Source organism: Mirounga angustirostris, unplaced genomic scaffold (assembly GCF_029215605.1).
Source record: "Mirounga angustirostris isolate CCGP_5_RB_7025 unplaced genomic scaffold, mMirAng1.0.hap1 SCAF_11, whole genome shotgun sequence".
In the NCBI taxonomy this organism is placed as follows: domain Eukaryota; kingdom Metazoa; phylum Chordata; class Mammalia; order Carnivora; family Phocidae; genus Mirounga; species Mirounga angustirostris.
The window spans coordinates 124316012-124335141 of record NW_026991719.1 but is presented as its reverse complement, the minus strand read 5'-3'; the positions used below and the strand labels follow the sequence as shown (position 1 = coordinate 124335141).

General features: G+C 37.0%; 1 protein-coding gene across 1 annotated transcript in view; it reads left to right on the top strand.

Annotated features, from left to right (window-relative positions):
• GABRA3 (gamma-aminobutyric acid type A receptor subunit alpha3) overlaps positions 1–19130 on the top strand; it is a 369872-nt gene that overhangs the window by 243460 nt on the left and 107282 nt on the right. Inside the window, exons 4-5 of the mRNA XM_064574680.1 lie at positions 2544–2611; positions 11849–12069. Of these exons, the coding sequence (XP_064430750.1) occupies positions 2544–2611; positions 11849–12069 (289 nt within the window). The remainder of the gene's footprint in view (positions 1–2543; positions 2612–11848; positions 12070–19130) is intronic.

Genomic DNA, 19130 nt, shown 5'->3' with positions numbered 1-19130 from the left:
CAATCTTTTTCTAATTATCTCCTCTCCTCTTTCTTTCTTCCCTCCTTCTTTACTCTCCCTCCCTTTTATTTTACACCAGTGTACTAGACCAAACTTCCCAATTCTCTTTCCCTGCTGCAAAGCCAGGGAAATTTCTGAAGCTTGGGTGAGCCCTAATTAATTGGGAAAGCAGCTTCTCCCCACTGTTTCCTTCTTAGCAATCAAGGGGTACCTTTTAAGTGAAAGTGAATAGTTGAGAGAGAGGAGGAACATCAAATTTCCATAAAACCTCCTACATTCCTCAGGCAGCTTGCTTCTTGCTACTATTGGGCACCTTTAGTCAGATGCTTTTTGCTTGGCTTTAAAGTCAGAGTTCCTAGTTAGTAGAAAGAAAAAATTCAGAATTTGTATGGTCCCATACCCTCATCGTACAAGAGAGCAACTAAAAGTAAAACAGTCTTGTTCAAGTTATTCAGAAAGTCAGGGGCAGAGATCCAGAACCCAAGCCTTGCCATCTTAGCCCAAGACTCTTTGTTATAGCCATTTCCCTTTCTCCCTACAGTGACCACTTTCCCCTGGGTGGTCTCCTGCAATTTAACTTTACCACCAGTATTTTTTCTCCTTTTTTTTTCTGTGGTCTGGGTAATCTGTTTTTAGTCTGTTTAACTATCTTACAATTTTACAATTATATTGGTTTAGAAAGTTGTTCTGTATCTAACTATGTCCTGCCTAGAATACTCGATTCAAATGTAATTGTGGTCTCTTCCATTACTTAGTTAAATTTGTTTTATGTACTGGAAGGTAGGACAATACTTCTCTAGTCAATGAACCTGGGAGTGTATCTGAGGGGACAAGTCTTCAGGAGGCATGTTCTGGGTCCTGAAGTGTTATCTCTTCTCCTTCAAGTATAGAAATGGCTCTGAGGGAAGCCTGTACTCTAGATAAAAGCCAAACTACTTAAGACACAGCTCTAAGGGCGCCAGGGTGACATAGTCTGTTAAGCAACTGATTCTTGGTTTTGGCTCAGGATGTGATTTCAGAGTTGTGAGATTGAGCCCTGCAAGATTGAGCCCCACAAGATCAAGCCTGGCAAGAGCAAGCCCTGCAAGGGCAGTCTCTGCATGGAACTCCACACTCAGTGCAGAGTCTCCTTGGGATTCTCTCTCCCTCTCCCTTTGCCCCTACACCCCTGCTCATGTACATTCTCTCTCTCACTCAAAAATAAGTAAATAAATCTTTAAAAATAAATAAAACACAGCCCTAATTTGAAAGACATGTTATTTGCTGATTAAGCCTGGTAGTAAGGTGTGTGTTTTGATGAATTGACTACAGTGCTGATTATTATTCTTAAAATGTAATGTTTGTAGATATGTAGATATATATAAATATACATCAAATCTCATGTGGACCTTATTGGTATTGGCTGTGCTACTGGTGTACTCTACTGGGGTTTGGCATGCTGGACTGAAGTGGGATTTATTTGAATTTAATATAATGATGAAGTATTTGCTAGGCTGGAATAGGCTGCCCTGTGTTCTATTTGAGGTATGCTGGAGTGTGTGGGCTAGTCTGACCTACACTGGGGTAAACAGGGCTGACTGAAGCAGGAAAAGAGAAACTTAGCAATTAAATAACTTCACTTCTCTGGGTATCAGTTTCCAACTTGGCAAATATGTGATGAGATTCATCTATCCATACCAAAAATGTTCAGTGAGTACCGTCTGAGTAACAGACTCCTTTTCAATGTACTGAGAATACAGGTATAACAAAACAGGGACACTGCCATACAGGAGCTTTTGGGTAAGGTAGGGGAGACAGACAAGTAAATAGATAGTACAATAAAGAAAAATAAATGCAAAGAGAATGTATCAGGTGATATCAGTCATCTTCAACTCTCAGTCACTTAACCCAATGAAAGTATATTTCTCATTCATGCAAAGTCTGTTGTTGATCCAGGAGACATTTCAGGACAGTTGTCCTTCGTGTGTTGGCTCATTATTCCAGCCTGTTTCAGTCTTATGGTAGCTCTATAATAACATGTTTCTATGATGACCATGGCAGGAAGGGTCTTGAATTGGACATTAATTGTTCCAGCCAGAGAGGGACACATATAACTTCCTCCCACAACCAAAACTAGTCACATGGCCTCTCCCTATGTTAAGTGGGCAGGGGAGTGGGAGGGCAATCATTCCATGTTTCTGGAAGTATTAAAGTTGGGTATTAGAACATTTGTAACCTACCACAGGTAAGGGTAATCCTGGTGTGAGTATCTAGCACATATGAATATCAGTGATCTCTCAGGGCTCTTCTTAAATTTTAGAGTTTGGGGAGTCTGTTGTCATTCTCAATGATATCTAAAGGGATAAACTTTGTACCTGTACCTAGCATGTTCTTAAACAAATATTATAGGTGAGAAGTTTTTGAGAGGTTTTCCTATCACTATGTCAAGTATCCTTTTTCAGATGTAGCAAGTTAGCTGTCATTTGGAGTACTGCACTGGACTCTCTCTGAGGTAAGGGAACTGACTTTCATGACACTCTGCTTTTCTACTTTTTTTGGCCTAGATGCAGTGACTGAAGTGAAGACGGACATCTATGTGACCAGTTTTGGCCCCGTGTCAGACACTGACATGGTAAGTTATAGTTCCTGCAAAGGTAAAAGTGAAAGATGATGCAACAGATCAAAGAAAATAAATTGGAGTTTGTAGCTCCTTTCTAGGGAGAAGCCTTGTCTCATATGAATTCCCTACCCTCACCATCCTACATTTGGCCAAATTCATCTTTTTCCCTGCTCTCCCAACCTATTCACATATAAAGCATATATGCTCATCGGTAATATCTTTCCCTTCTTTCCACAACACACCTTTCAAAATTAAACCTATATCCCTATCCTCAATTAAGCTTTCCCTGACTTCTCTCTTCACATTTTGTCAACACTGCACACATATTAGCAGAGTTAGGTTATGTGAGGAGAGCATTGTGGTGGGGACTCTCAGAGAGTCAAGCAGCCTGTGGTATCATCCAAGAAGTCTGTTCCTTGCAAACAGGCTCTATTCGTTGGGGTAATGGACTGACCATGGTGATGTAAAATATTTGGAGAAAGGGTCAAAGCCACTTTTGGAAACTGATCCTTCTACAGATGTGTGCAGGGGAAAGCTTCAGAGAGAATCAAGGAATAGAGCAGGGCACAGCAGAACCAGTAAGGGGAGACTCATGAGCCATCTTCAAGGACTTCTCCTTCTCCTTCCATTATCCCTTGCTGCCAAAGCAAAGAATGTAGTGGAGAGTTGAGGCAGGAGACCCCATCCTAATGGACCATCTGATCAATACCTACTAAGTATCAGATATTTAATTGAATAATTATCATGTAAGGAAACAAAGAAGTTATTATATGCTCAATATGCCTGGCAGTTAATAGATGCTCAAAGAATTTTTGTTGAATGAGTGACTTTGTATGGAAAATAAAAATCTTAAAATCAGAAAAAAATGTTTAAACAGTATGAAATATCCAAAAAATATGAAATGTCCATGATCACTACTTAGATTTTTTTCTGTGTATCTTCAGTGGCACTACTACTTAGCAGGAGACAAGTTTTCTTTAGACCTGTTGGGTAAATATAAACAATTATATAGGGATGTGATAGAGTTTGTCTGTAGGTAATATAGAATGATTGAGTGGATTTGAATAGGGCAGTAAAAATATGCAAGTGTTGTTTTAGAATGATTTAGAATGACCTAGCAGTCTGTACAGGGTGGACTACAAGGGGGAAAAGACTGGAGGCTGAGAGTTGGTTTAGGTATGTTGACTTTACATGGCTCTTCACTCAGGCAAGGTCTATAAGTCAGTTGGAAAAGTAGGCTAGTTTTCAGCAGAGGGAGTCATGAGTGGTTGTGAGGCCAGGCCTGAACTTTGTTTTTCAAGTGTGGAACAAAGAGGATACAGAAATATAACAGACTCCCTGTATACTCCTTAAGGACAAGTACCAAGTCTTCATGGCTTCCCTGGCACTTAATAGAATACTTGACACATAGGGAAAGCTCAGTAAGGGGCATGTTTGATGTATGAGGGGTGGAGGAGACGGGTCTCTCACAGGGGCATCAGGAAGGCCTGTAGGTCTAGATTACTCTCTCTCAACCTGTTGACTACTAACGCCCATAGCTTTAGATCCAGGCATGTGTTAAAACTATTGTCAGTTGGTCATTCAACAAGTACTCCTTAGAAGCCCAACTCTGCATTAAGGGGCTCTAGAAATCCCTATGTTCAGAGAGCTTATAGGCCACTGGATATAACCAGATTCACCAGAGATATGCAGCTCTCTCTTTGTATTTCTGGGAACTAATGATGGATTAGGATTTTTACAAGAAAGCCACTGAAGCTACTCTTTGAACACACACATTTACACTCACACACTCTCATTTACTCTCACTTATGCACCAACATCCACAAATACATTCAGACAAATATACATGTGTACAAGAAAATACATACTTAATAAAAATAATCCACATGCTATCCCAGGCACTTCATGAACACACATGTGCAGATACCTAAATCCAGGAATACTGTGGAAACACACATGTAGCCTCTACCCAAACCAGTTCCTTCCCCACCCGAGTAGGCACACATGGGTATGCAGAGGCCCTGGAGACATTTCAAACAATCCAAATTTTGTATCTCTTCAAGTTTCATATTCTACTTGTTTGTTTTTCTCCCTCATGATTAAGTAGAAGCAACAGAATAGCTTTCCTGATAGGGAGGGCAGACTTTGATCAGATAAATTTCAGGTTATTTTTAGCTGCACTTCCATCTTGTTACAAGGTAGAATAGCTATGATCACTCTGGCTGGGAAACACATTAATGGTGTTTTAAAAAGTTTCTTCTTATTTAATCTCCATGAATTTGTGCTTTTGCCACAGTATACTAAGTATACTTAAATAACATGCTACTAAACAATGAATAGGCCAAAAAAGAAATTAAAAAGTACATGGAAACAAATGAAAATGAAAACACAATTGTCTAAAACCTTTGAGATACAGCAAAAGTGGTCCTAAGAAAGAAGTTTATAGCAATACAGGGCTACCTCAAGAAGCAAGAAATATCTCAAATAAACAACCTAACATTACACACCAAGGAGCTAGGTACAGAACAACAAACAAAACCAAAAGCCAGCAGAAGGAGTGAAATAATAAATATTAGAGCAGAAATAAATGATATAGAAACTAGAAAAGGAATTGAACAGATCAGTGAAACCAGGAACTGGTTCTTTGAAAAGATCAATAAAATTGATGAACCTCTAGCCAGATTCATCAAAGAGAGAGAGAGAGTACTCAAAATCAGAAATGAAGGAGGAGAAATAATCAACACCCCAGAAATACAAAAAATTGTAAGATAATATTGTGAAAAACTATATGCCAACAAATTAGACAACCTAGAAGAAATGGATAAATTTCTAGAAATATATAATCTACCAAAACTAAACCAGGAAGAAATAGAAAATTTGGACAGACTGATGATATCAACAAAGAAATTAAACCAGTAGTCACAAAACCCAGCAGACAAAAGTCCAGGACTAGACGGTGTCACAGGGGAATTCTACCAAACATTTAAATAAGAGTTAATACCTATTCTTCTCAAACACTTCCAGAAAATAGAAGGAAAGCCTCCAAATTCATTCTGTGAGGCCAGTATCACCCTGATACCAAAACCAGATTAAGACAGACACCAAAAAAGAAGAGAACTACAGGCCAATATCTCTCATGAATATGGATGCAAAATTCCTAAATAAAATATTAACAGCCAGATTCCAAAAATATATTTTTAAAAAATTATTCATCACAATCAAGTGGGATTTATTCCCAGCATGCAGGGTGGTTCAGTATTCACAAATCAATTAATGTGATACATCACATCAGTAAAAGAAAGGATAAAAACCACATGATGATTTCAATAGACATAGAAAAAGCATTTCACAAAGTTACAACATTCATTCAGGATAAAAGCCCTCAACAAAGTAGGTTTGGAGGGAACATACCTCAGCATGATAAAAGCCACATATGAAAAACCCACAGCCAACATCATCCTCAATGGGGAAATACTGAGAGCATTTCCCCTAAGGTCAGGAATAAGACAAGGATGTCCACTCTCACCACTTTTATTCAATATAGTACTGGGAGTCCTAGCCACAGCAGTTAGACAACAAAAAGAAATAAAAGGCATCCAAATCAGTAAGGAAGAAGTAAAACTTTCACTATTTGCAGATGACAGGATACTATGTGTAGAAAACCCTAAAGATTCTGCCAAAAACCTACTAGAACTGATTAATGATTTCAGTAAAGCCACAGGATACAAAATCCATGTGCAAAAATCTGTTATATTTCTATACATTAATAATGAAACAGCAGAAAGCAACATTAAGAAAACAGTCCCATTTACAATTGCACCAAAAATAATAAGACACCTAGGAATAAACCTAACCAAAGGGTGAAAAGCATATGCTCTGAAAACTATAAACCAGTCATACAAGAAATTGAAGATAGGGTGCCTGGGTGGCTCAGTTGGTTAAGCGACTGCCTTCAGCTCAGGTCATGATCCTGGAGTCCCTGGATCGAGTCCCGCATCGGGCTCCCTGCTCGGCAGGGAGTCTGCTTCTCCCTCTGACCCTTCCCCCTCTCATGTGCTCTCTCTCATTCTCTCTCTCTCAAATAAATAAATAAAATCTTTAAAAAAAAATTGAAGATAATACAAAGAAATGGAAAGACATTCCATGCTCACAGATTGGAAGAACAAATATTGTTAAAATAGCTATACTACCCAAAACAATCTACACATTTAATGCAATCCCTATCAAACTACTCAAACTACCAAGAACATTTTTCACAGAACTAGAACAAACAATCCTAACATTAATATGGAACCGCAAAGACACAAATTTCCAAAGCAATTTTGAAAAAGAGAAGCAAAATAGGAGGTATCACAATTACAGATTTCAAGTTACATTACAAAGCTGTAGTAATCAAAGCAGTATGGTAATGGCACATAAATAGACACATAGATCAATAGAAGAGAGTAGAAAACCCAGAAATAAACCCACAATTATATGGTCAACTAATCAACAAAGGAGGCAAGAATATCCAATGGGAGAAAGATAGTCTCTTCAACAAACGGTGTTGAGAAAACTGGACAGCAACATGCAAAAGAATGAAACTGGACCACTTTCTTACACCACACACAAAAATAAATTCAAAATGGATTAAAGACCTGAATGTGAGACATGAAACCAGAAAAATCCTAGAAGAGGGCTCAGGCAGTAATGTCTCTGATATCAGCCATAGCAACATTTTTCTAGATATGTCTCCTGAGGCAAGGGAAACAAAAGCAAAAATAAACTATTAGGACTGCATCAAAATACAGGTTTTTTTTTTAAAAGATTTTATTTATTTATTCATGAGAGACAGAGAGAGAGAGAGAGGCAGAGGGAGAAGCAGGCTCCCAAGGAGCAGGAAGCCCGATGCGGGACTCGATCCCAGGACCCTGAGATCATGACCTGAGCCGAAGGCAGACGCTTAACCATCTGAGCCACCCAGGCGCCCCCAAAATACAGTTTCTGCACAGTAAAGGAAACAACAAACAAAAGTAAAAGGCAACCTACTGAATGGGAGAAGGTATTCACAAATGACATATCCAATAAAGGGTTAGTATTCAAAATATATAAAGAACTGATACAACCAAGTGATGGGTATTAAGGAGGGCATGTGTTGTGATGAGCACTGGGTATTATATAGAACTAATGAATCTGTGAACACTACATCAAAAACTAATGATGTACTATATGCTGGCTAACTGAACATGATAAAAAAATAAAAATAAAAAAAAAATAAAAAGGGGGTACAAAAAAAGAACTGATACAACTCAACATCCCAAAAAACAAATAATCCAGTTAACACGTGGGCCAAAGACATGAACAGACATTTCTCCAAAGAAGACATCCAGATGACCAACAGACATATGAAAAGATGTTCCTAATCACTTAATATCAGGGAAATGCAAATCAAAACTACAATGAGATATCACTTCACACCTCTCAGAATGGCTATAATCAAAAACATAAGAAACAACCAGTGTTGGCGAGGATGTGGAGAAAAAGGAACCCTCTTGTGCTGTTGGTCAGAATGCAAATTGGTGAAGCCACTATGAAAAACAGTATGGAAATTCCTCAAAAATTTAAAAAAGAACTATTCTACAATCCAGTAATCACACTACTGGGTTTTTACCCCCCAAATGCAAAAATATTAATTTGAAATGATACATGTCCCCCTATGTTTATTGCAGCATTATTTACAGTAGCCAAATTATGGAAGCAGCTTAAGTGTCCATTGATAGATGAATGGATAAGGAAGATGTATTATATATACACAATGGAATATTATTCACCCAAAGAAAAGAATGAGCTCTTGCCTTTTACAATGACATGGATGGAGCTAGAGAGTATAATGCTAAGCAAAATAAGTCAGTCAGAGAAAGACAAATACCATACGATCTCATGCATATGTGGAATTTAGAAATAAAACAAAGGAGCAAAGGGGAAAAAAGAGAGAGAGACAAACCAAGAAACAGGCTCCTAACTATAGAGAAGAAACTGATGGTTACCTGAGGGGAGGTAGGAGAGGAATGGGTGAAATAGGTGATGGGGATTGAGTGCACTTATCATGATAAGCACTGGATGGTGTATGGAATTGTTGAATCACTATATTGTATACCTGAAACTAATATAATACAGTATATTAACTATAGTGGCATTAAAAAAATTTAGAGAATATTCATGGAGCAGCTACCGTATGCCAGGTGCTAGAGATATAGCAGCAAAAAAAAAAAAAAAAAAAAAGTCTCTGCTCTCAGGAACCCTCCAGGCTAGTAGAATGAAAGAAATAGTAACCGAATAAAAATACATTTTGTCAGTGCAATCTAACAAAATAATACATGAAGAAAAATAATACAAGGAAAGGGGAATTAACTGTTTATGATAGAATATTCAAGGAATGTTTCTTTGATATGAGTACTTCTGAATAAGATCTGAATGCTGTGATTGATGCAGCCATGAAACTATCTTATTTTGTTAATCTAAAATTATCTATATTTGACCTTGCTCTTAAATGATAATCTAGTTGGCTACAGAATTCTTTTGGCTTCTGTTACTGTTTTCACAAAGTCTTCCATCAGTGAAATTGTTATTTCTTTGTAGGTAATATGCCTTTTCTATTTTGCTGTTTTTAAGATCTCCTCTTTGGTATTCTTCCAATCCACTATGTTGGCTTGGATCTATTTTATTATATTGAGATTGCAACTCATTATGGTTCTCAAAGCTAGGGATGCATGTATTTCAACAATTGTAAGAAACTGTCATCTATTAGTACGTTAAATATTTTTTCTCCCCAATTTTCTCTATTCTCTAACTTTAGAATTTTATTAGATTATGCTGAATCTTTTCCTTTTATTCTCCTGGTACTATACCTCTCTTTCATATGTGTTCTTTTTCATCATTTATCTGTCTGAAATGTGCACTGAACAATTTTTCTTCATATGCATTTCCAGTTTACTAATCTCTCTTCATTGATGTGTAATCTTGTATGTAATGTATCCATTGAGTTTTTATTTTCAATGTTCTTAATACCTCCTTTGATGCCTTTATCATTTTAATTATAGTTCCTTTACAGTATCTATTTGATTCTTCTGTCATGTGAAGTTCTTGGAGTGGTCTAATTCAATTATATGTTGTATCAGCTGACTCTCACTTGTGACCATTTCCTTAGGTGTTCTATTGTGGATTGTGAGCTTATTTTCAGCAAGCATTTACTTGTGGTCATGTCCTTCCAGTGTGTTTTTGTGTTTACTTTTGCAAGTCAATATAGAGGTATCCCCACATTGAGGCAAATTCCTATGTTAATTTCTCAGCTTATAAACTCAAAACCAGGAAGATACTCTGTATTTAAACATCAATCCCATATAAGATTAGATTTAAGGTTGCTAAATCTCAGTAGAAATGCTTCCCTTAAACCTCTCTCCATTCAGAATCCATGCTTGGATAGACAGGTTTCCTTTTTTGAATTTTCATGTTGTAGACTGGTTTTGTCTAGTTCATTTTATCCAAATCTCCTTTTTGCTGAAGTTGGAGCCATTCAGGGTCTTGGCTTTATGTGGGAGTCTAGTTCCACCTTTTTACCCGGCACAGTCCTGGTTTATACCAGTTGTCCTGTTGTAATTTTTGATAAAAACTCTTCTGACTCTCAAATATGTCCCAGTTTAGATGATATGTATATAATATTCTAATCTTTAATCAGAACTGTGCTTGGTATGCTAGAGAAAGAGAAAAGCCAGACTGGCTAATTTGTAGAGGGAAGAGTGGTTGAAGAAGAGCTCAGAGAAGAAGATAAGGGTCAATTTATGAAGTACTTTCTAGGTAAGAGAAGGATATTGAAACAGTTTACATATGATTAAAAGTCATTAAGGGATTTTTAAGCCACAGGGTTTTAGGCTGCTTCTTTATTTTACCTGGATACTTAAAAGTGTCTCCCATGCCTTGTGTAGTTTAGTGGTAAGAGATTTGGGTAAGGTTTGCATTCAGATCTGGGGACTCACCCTCTCAGTGATTCTCTTGCTTCTAGGGCTTTCTCCTGAATTTTCAGCTCTTTGAACAGCCTTGTGGTCTATCCTCTGAGATATTAAGCCAATGCATTTTCTGATTTCTGCCAAGCTTACAAACATCACTCAGCATAGTTTTATCATCTGTCATTTGGTGGAAGACTTCCCTATGGTTTCTGCCTGCATTTTTTTTTTTTAACAGAGTCCCAAAGTCTTGCTCATGTGTGTATAGTGTAATGGTCAGCTAAAATTTGGGGCAGAGTATATCTGCAGATTTGGGGTCCCATCCCTTTTGTGACTGTCTTGTTTCCAGGAGTACCACCCCTAAATTTCCAGATTATTTTCCACCTTGAGCCAGTAAAACTGTGGTATCTGCTATAGGAATTCTAGGTTTAGGGCAGCACCCATTGCTTCTTTCAAGGGTAAACTTTCTTGAAGTTTTTGTCTGCTTACAGTTGTACCATATTGCTTTCAAATAAGTTCTTCTCCCTTCTTCTCCCCCCTCTATATATGTTTTAATTTTATAATTAATAGCTACAAGAAGGTATAGCCAAACAATTTAGTCAACTGTTACCAAAACCTGAAACATTTATTGTTATTTTAATTTATATTTAGATTAACAGCAATTTTGAAAAAATTTTGCATGCTTATTAGCAATTTTTATCTATTTTATGAATTTTCTGTTATGCTATTTACCCATTTTTCTATTTGTCTGTTTTTATTTATAGGTAAGAGTTTCTTATTTATTGACAATAATAAAATATAAACTCATCAGATGTATTATTTTTATGAGGCTCAAATGAAATGTTTTAAAATTTAAGGTTTTGATTTTATGGTGACTGTTATATTGGCCTTTGATGTTCATATGGGATCATTTAGTAGAGGAGACAAAGTAAGGAGTTTGTTCTTATTAGAGATGCCACTGCATAGAGAAGGGAGCTCTTGCCTTTTCATAAGGCAGTCTTGTGGTCAGCTTGTATGATGTGCAGGGCAGTGTTGGCAGTGACCTTCCTAAACAAAATCTTGTCAGATATGTTATTTTCATACTTACTGATCACCATGGCTTTATTTTTCAATCATAATCATTTGCCATACTCACCAGTAAGTACTATTAATATACTGCTGCTTCTGTGCATTGGAGGAAATATTGCAAAATGATTAATATTTGCTAAGGGCACTATGGGTTCATACCAGAACTATGTTCAAACATTGTTCCCTCTTTTTTTGTCCCTAGGAGTACACCATTGATGTATTTTTTCGACAGACATGGCATGATGAAAGACTGAAATTTGATGGACCCATGAAGATCCTTCCACTGAACAATCTCCTGGCTAGTAAGATCTGGACCCCTGACACCTTCTTTCACAATGGCAAGAAATCAGTAGCCCATAACATGACCACACCTAACAAGCTGCTCAGACTGGTGGACAATGGAACCCTCCTCTACACAATGAGGTCAGAGTGTGGTACCTCCCATCTAAAGTATACTCAGGGTAGGGCTTGAAAACAGCATGTTTTAGGCTATCTATTGAAAGTTCTGTTAAGTTTACAGATTAGAAATGCACATATAGGTATATACTTCTTAACATATTTGCCGGTACACACATCCACAGACATATATATTATAGATGTACAAATAAATAGTCAAACATATGAACATTCTCAGACACACAGAGATATATGTTCATGATGTATAAATGTATGCATACTCAGAGACACATGTGGACTAACACATAAGCATATACATATTCAAAGGCTCTTAAATTCAAAGGCTCACAGCTATATACACAGGCAGAGCACTGTGACAGTCAGAATAAGCTATTTAACTGCAGCAACAAACTTTCCCTATGATGCAGAATTGTGAAAATCAAATGAGATAATGATGGATATTTTCTGAAGCATACAATGTTATATATAATATATACAAAATTACAGCAACACATATTTTATGCCACATTGCCTTGGGATGCTGAGGAGTTTGATGTAAGTGAGGTTTCTAAATAACCTAAGAATGTTTCTTTCATTTTTTAAAGACTTTGAGAGAGAGAGAATGCACAAGCAGGGGGAGGGGCAGAGGAAGAGGGAAAGAGAGAAGCAGACTCCCCACTGAGCAGGGAGATCGTCACAGGGCTCAATCCCAGGACCCTGAGAATATGACCTGAGACAAAGGCAGCTGCTTAACCGACTGAGCCACCCAGGTGCCCCAGAATGTTTCTTTTAAATATCATTTATATACAGGGGCACCTGGATGGCTCAGTTGGTTAAGCATCCAACTCTTGTTTTTGGCTCAGGTCAGGCTCTCAGGGTTGTGAGATTCAACCCCGCATTGGGTTCCACACTCAGGGCAGAGTCTGCTTGAGATTCTGTCTCTTCCTCTCCTTCTGCCCCTCCCCCTCTCATATTCTCACTCTAAAGTAAATAAATATTTAAAATAAATAAATATCATTCCTATACATGTATACACACATATATACACACATATATATAATTATGTATATATGTATATATATTATGTATAATTTTGCCTTCAAAAAGAATGACCTTAAAAACATTTCCAGTTCCATAGTATTCTTCGCCCCAACACTAAAACTTTCTGGGTTCTTGTTTTATGTTTTTGGAGCTCCTGTGCTGTCAGTTGTCCTGAAGCTCCCTTACACATTAATGAGTATCAATTTTAAGTAACTGAATTAACATTATTGAATGAAAAAAATGTGATCTTTCAGTGCAGATTCTGTGGCTGTTTTAAATTTGAGTTTTTGTTATTTTGTACAAAGAAACTGAAATATGTGGTGAATACATAAAGTGTCCTTGCCTATATCCTAGTCCTTCATTACCTTAAATTTGCTATTTATTGATGTTTTTCCTAAAAGAATTTGGTAGATGAGAAGATATGCAAAGAGGAATGGAGAGCAAATGGATACTTAAGAGAAAATTTGAATTAGAGAGGAGGAGCTAAGAAACTAGAGGAGAAATGAGAATAGAGGAGAGAATGATGGAGAAAAGAAGTAAAGTGGATAGAAGTGGGGACAAGAAGGTGGAGAGAAGAGAAGAAAAATCTGGAGATAAGGTCAATAAAATTAACATATATGTTTCATTGATCTCTTCCCAGATCTTATATATTTACATATATATGTATATATACATATGTATATGTGTGTGTGTGTGTGTTTGTGATGGAGCACCTGATTATAAGTATTAGCATTCATTTTTGTACTATTCAGTAAGTAGAATGTAGTCAAGATAATTGTAGGTGTAAAGTAGACAGGAAGGATATTCTAGCAGAGAAAACCAAGTAAGCAGTTACAAGAAATGGAATGGTTTCCTTCAACAGAAGCAAGAGAATGAGGTGGTCAGTTTTTAATTTTATATATGACACTCTAGTTACTGTGTAAAGAATGTATTTGAAAGGAACAAAACTGGAATTATGGAAACTGGTTAGTAGACAGCTTAGTCTGGGCAAGGAGTGGTAAAGTTCTAATTCAGAACAGTGGATTAAGATGTAGAAGGGGAGAGACACTGAAGAAATAGTAAAAACAGCCAATGTTAGAATGACAGGAGGGACAGGAGTCAAGGTAGTAAGTACTCAGATCACATGGGTGAGCGATGGTGCTACAAACCGGGGCAGATTATATAAAAGTTACAAGAGATTTAGATAGGATAAATCTGCAAGGTTAATTTTGGGCAAGATAAGCCTTAAAAGATTGTAGATTATCTAGGGATAGGTGTGTAATAACTGTTAGATATACAAATCTAAAGATCAGGAGACAGATATAAGCTAGAGATATAAAATTTGGTATTATTAGTATATTGGGATAACCATGTGAATGTATGTGGTCACTTCAGGAAAGTATGTAGAGTGAGAAGAAAATTATTCCAAGGATCCAATCATGTAGCATCATTATCATTAAGGCAGAAGGGGAGAAATAGGAACCTATGAAGGAGACCAAGAAGAGAAAGTAAGGAAGGTGTTGGTAGAACCCCTAGTGTGTGGTATCTTGAAAGCTAAGTGTGATAGTCAATAATTTTACTTTCAGTATTTCTAATTTATGTCCTTCTGGGTATGTGGTAGTATTGTACATCCATAGAACCTTGAAGTTAGGCCTGGATAGATGACTTTGGCTAACCAAATGTGACTGGAAATAACATGTATCATTTCTGAGGGAGGATAATACATAATTTTCCTTGTTCCTCTCCCCTGGCCACAGTGAATAGCATTATGCCAGGTGTCTTTGGCTCTATCATTCTGTACCCCTTGTTGAAGATGACATAGAAGACAGTGCCCCTCCCTACAACCTGAGATAGACTAGTGGTGTGAGTGAGAAGTAAATCTTTTTTGTTTGAGGACACTGAGATTTTAGGATTTTTTGTTACTGCATGCTAACCTGACCCATTTTGACTGATATATCAAAGGAGTAAAGGGTTTCAAAAAAGCTCACAGTGATCAGCAATAATAATATTAATAATATCAGTAATAACATAAGTATAATTGTTAACATCAATATAGTATTTACAATGTGCCATGCACTATTCTTATCACTTAACTTTTGTAAACTAACAACTCTGTGAGATAGGTACTATTATTCCCACTTTTCAGATGAGGAAACTGAGACAAAGGTGGGTAAGAAAAAATTTTAAGATCACCTAGGTAGTAAATGGTTGAGTTAGCATTCATACTCTGGCTGTTTGGCTGCAAGTTCATGCTCTTTATCATTATTTATACATTTTTACAACATTGTTGGTTATTACAAAGAGATCAAGTAATATAGAGAATTAAATGTATTGGGTTTGGCAACATGGAAGACATTGGTGTTCTTCACATACACTGTTTCAATGTAGTGTTTAGTGCAGTGGTGAGTTTTTAGGAGTTGGCATAGAAGTAGTGAAAATAGTAAACACAGAAAATACTTTCTGGAAGCTTGTTTGAAAATGAAAGCAATGAGTATATTATAGGTACATTCAGGGGTAAAATAAATAGTTGCTTTTTTGAATGTAGATACTGGCACTTATTTATGAGATAGCAGAGAGACAAAGATTGAAGATATAGTAGAAATGAGGTTTTGCTGACATCAAGTTGCCAGAGAAAACTGTAAGCAGGAGGGTATCAAAACTACCTTGAAAGTTTTACTTATAAAGGAAGAGGGATGCCTCTTCTCACACTGAATGAATGGATATGAGGTTAGATAAAAACAGAAAAGGAGATGGGGAGGATAGGACAGAGTAGAGGTAGATAGAATAGATAATGTATGAAGGAGAATTTGAAGAGAATAGAACATAGTGGAGAAATATAATGGAGACATACTTGTAACAAAGGGCATAAAAGAGTTTGAAGAGGAGATGGGTGTACACAATTGTTGAAAGAATGAAGCAGAATATACACAAACAGGAGGGGATTGTGGAATGAGGTAGTTGGAGGGATGGATGAGGATGATGAGATGTGGATGGGTAAAAAGTTATAAGAAAATGAAAAAGTGATGGGCAGGAAAGGAAATCAACACATAGAGACTGAGGAGAAAAAATAGAGAATGAATGAGGAGAACAGGATAGTGGAGAGAGTAAATAATAAAAAGGATCGATGATAGTTTTGAGTTTTGGAGGAGGGGTAGAAAAGAGAGAAGAAAGGAGAGGGGAGGATGGGAATGTTAAAATATGAAAAGGAAAAAATGATGAAATATGAAGATTGAGGAGTACAGAAGATGAAGCGGACCAAAGGATTAGTCACCTGAAAATAAAGTTAGATGAATAGGAAGATGATGACCATTGAGTCCTTTGTTCTAGTCTTAATTGGACAAGAAAGTGGAGTTTGATAAAATAGGAAACTATGTGGAATGCCCTTGTGTTTGTGTTTATTTTGAAGTACAGAATAAAGGAAGCATAGAAGTTCAGAAGCATGATAAAGCCATTGGTTCCCTTACATAGTAGAAGATTCACTTTGGACCCAGGAGGGTGGGTCTGGAGGGAGACCTAGATTCAAAATTGAAAATATTAAAGTTTGGCTCTATTTATGGCCCCACAATTTATTCATCTAGTGACCTTTTGCAAGACACAAATTATCTACTTTCTCATTCTGATAATAATGTAGCTGCTCCCTGTCTTGCAGACACATGAAAAGTATGAATTAGGTAAGGTCTAAAAGAATAGTTAGAATTTTTCAGGAAGTGTTATTCTACAACATTATTATTTTGACCCTTGGAAATCTTATCTGGATTCCATGGAAAACTACAGAAGGTCACCTTCTTAGAAAAATCTGACCAAGGATTGCATAGCTATGTAACTAGGGTAGTTTAGAATGAAATCTCATCTTGGGACCTCAGGACAACCATAAAAATTCAGGCCAAAGCTCATTACCTACTGCTTGCTTCAGCACCACACATACTAAAATTAAAACAGTACAGAGATGAACAGAGCCCAGATCAGGATGATATATATGTTTAGAAAGTATTTTCCATTTTCTCCAGACATAGATATATAGAAACTTCATTTCTATTAATGACATTTATTGATGAAGATATGGGTAAATATATTCATTGTATTGTTCTTTATACCTATTGTATATAAATGTGCATAATATATAATGCAGTAAAAGTAAGTTCACTGATTATTTGAGTAGAAGGGATAAATACTCATTGAATTTAACTAGATTTTATCCCATTGACATGAATCATTCATTCAACACATTTATGAGGGCTTATTATGTTTAAGGTTTGGGGATGTATGCTGAGCTACAGAGATAAACAAGACACAGCTCATGCTTTTAGTGACCTTACAGTCTATAAGTTAAAGCAGACATTGTGCACAGATAGATGCACAATAATATAAAAGCCCTTAAACTGAGGGGGATACAAAATGTGACAGAATCACAAGGTAAGGAATATCCAAAATTATGTGGAGGCATCAAGGAAGGTTGTAAAAAGGAGCCAATTAATCCTATATCTTGACTCTTGAAGGAGGTATAGGTAACTATTAAACAGATGAGGGATGAGATGAGGTATAGGAGGGTATTCCAGGCAGAGGAAATAGCATGCACAAAGATAGGTATTCATGAATTAGAAAATTCATGTCTCTTGGTAGAGCTTTCATTTATTTATTCTTCCAAAAATATTTCTAGAGGGCTTAATCAGATCCAAACAGTGTTCTAGGCTCTAGGAATAAAATGGTGGGTAAAAATAAATGTGGTCTCTGCCCTCACATAACTTACATTCTAGTGGGGAAAACAAACAATAATGGTAACACAGAATAAGTGCTAAGATCAGGGAAGTATAGAATGCTGTGGAATCATATAACAGGGATAATGAAGTGAGTCTGTGGGGAATATCCACAGTGAATTTCAGAGGAAATCACTTTTTTTAGAGAGAGAGTGTGTGAGTTGGGGGGTGGCGCAGAGGGAGAGAGAGAGAGAATCTTAAGCAGTCTCCACACTCAGCATGGAGCCGGATGTGGGGCTCAGTCTCATGACCCTGAGATCATGACCTGAACCAAAATCAAGAGTTGGATGCTTAACTGATTGAGCCACCCAGATGCTCCAGAGGAAATAACTTTTAAACTGAGACTTAAAAGATGTGTAGAGATAAATTAGACTAAAAGATAGGGAGAAAATGTACCAGAGAGAGAGAGAGTACAGCAGGTATGAAGTCCAGGGGAATGAGGTGAGGGAGGTAGTAATGAGACATCAAAGAAATGAAAGGAAATCCAGTATGGCTGGACCATAAAGTGCAGAGAAGTGACCTAGGGTGGAGAGGGATTCTTATGAGCTACATTGGCATAAAAATGATAGGGATCCATTAAAGAATTTATTGCAGAGGAATGGCACAGATTTGCATTTTAGACAGATTGCTCTGGCAACAATGTGGAAGGTAGATTGGAAGAAGGCAAGGATGAAGATGAGCTATATATATGAGCTATAATACTCTAACAATAATAACAATTACTTTGTGTTGGACACCTACTATGTGCCAGACACTTTATGTAAAATATCTCTAATCTTCACAAAAACTATTCAATATAGGCATTATTATCCCTATTGGACTGATCCAGAAAGTGAAACTTAAAAATTAAAAATGGGAGGGGTGTCTGGGTGGTACAATTGGTTAAGCATCCAACTCTTGTGATCTCAGGGTCCTGAGATCGAGCCCCATGTCAGGCTCTGTGCTCACTGTGGAGTCCACTTGAAATTGTCTCTCCCTCTCTCTGCCCCTGACATTTGTGCTCTCTTTCTCTCTCTCTCTCTAAAATAAATAAATAAACAAACAAACAAACAAACAAACAAACAAACCTAAAAAATTGGGAGAGGAATTAAGATGGTGGAGGAGTAGGGGGACCCTAAGTTTGTCTCATCCTTCAAATACAGCTAAATAGTTATCAAATCATTCTGAACACCTGAGAAATCAATTGGAGATCTGAAAAAAGAAATGCTGCAAGTCTACAATTAGAAAAGTGACCACCTTTTGGAAATTAGGAGGTATGGAGGGTTGAATCAGGTGATATAGCTGAGGTCCTGCAGAGGGGAGGGAACCTGCTTA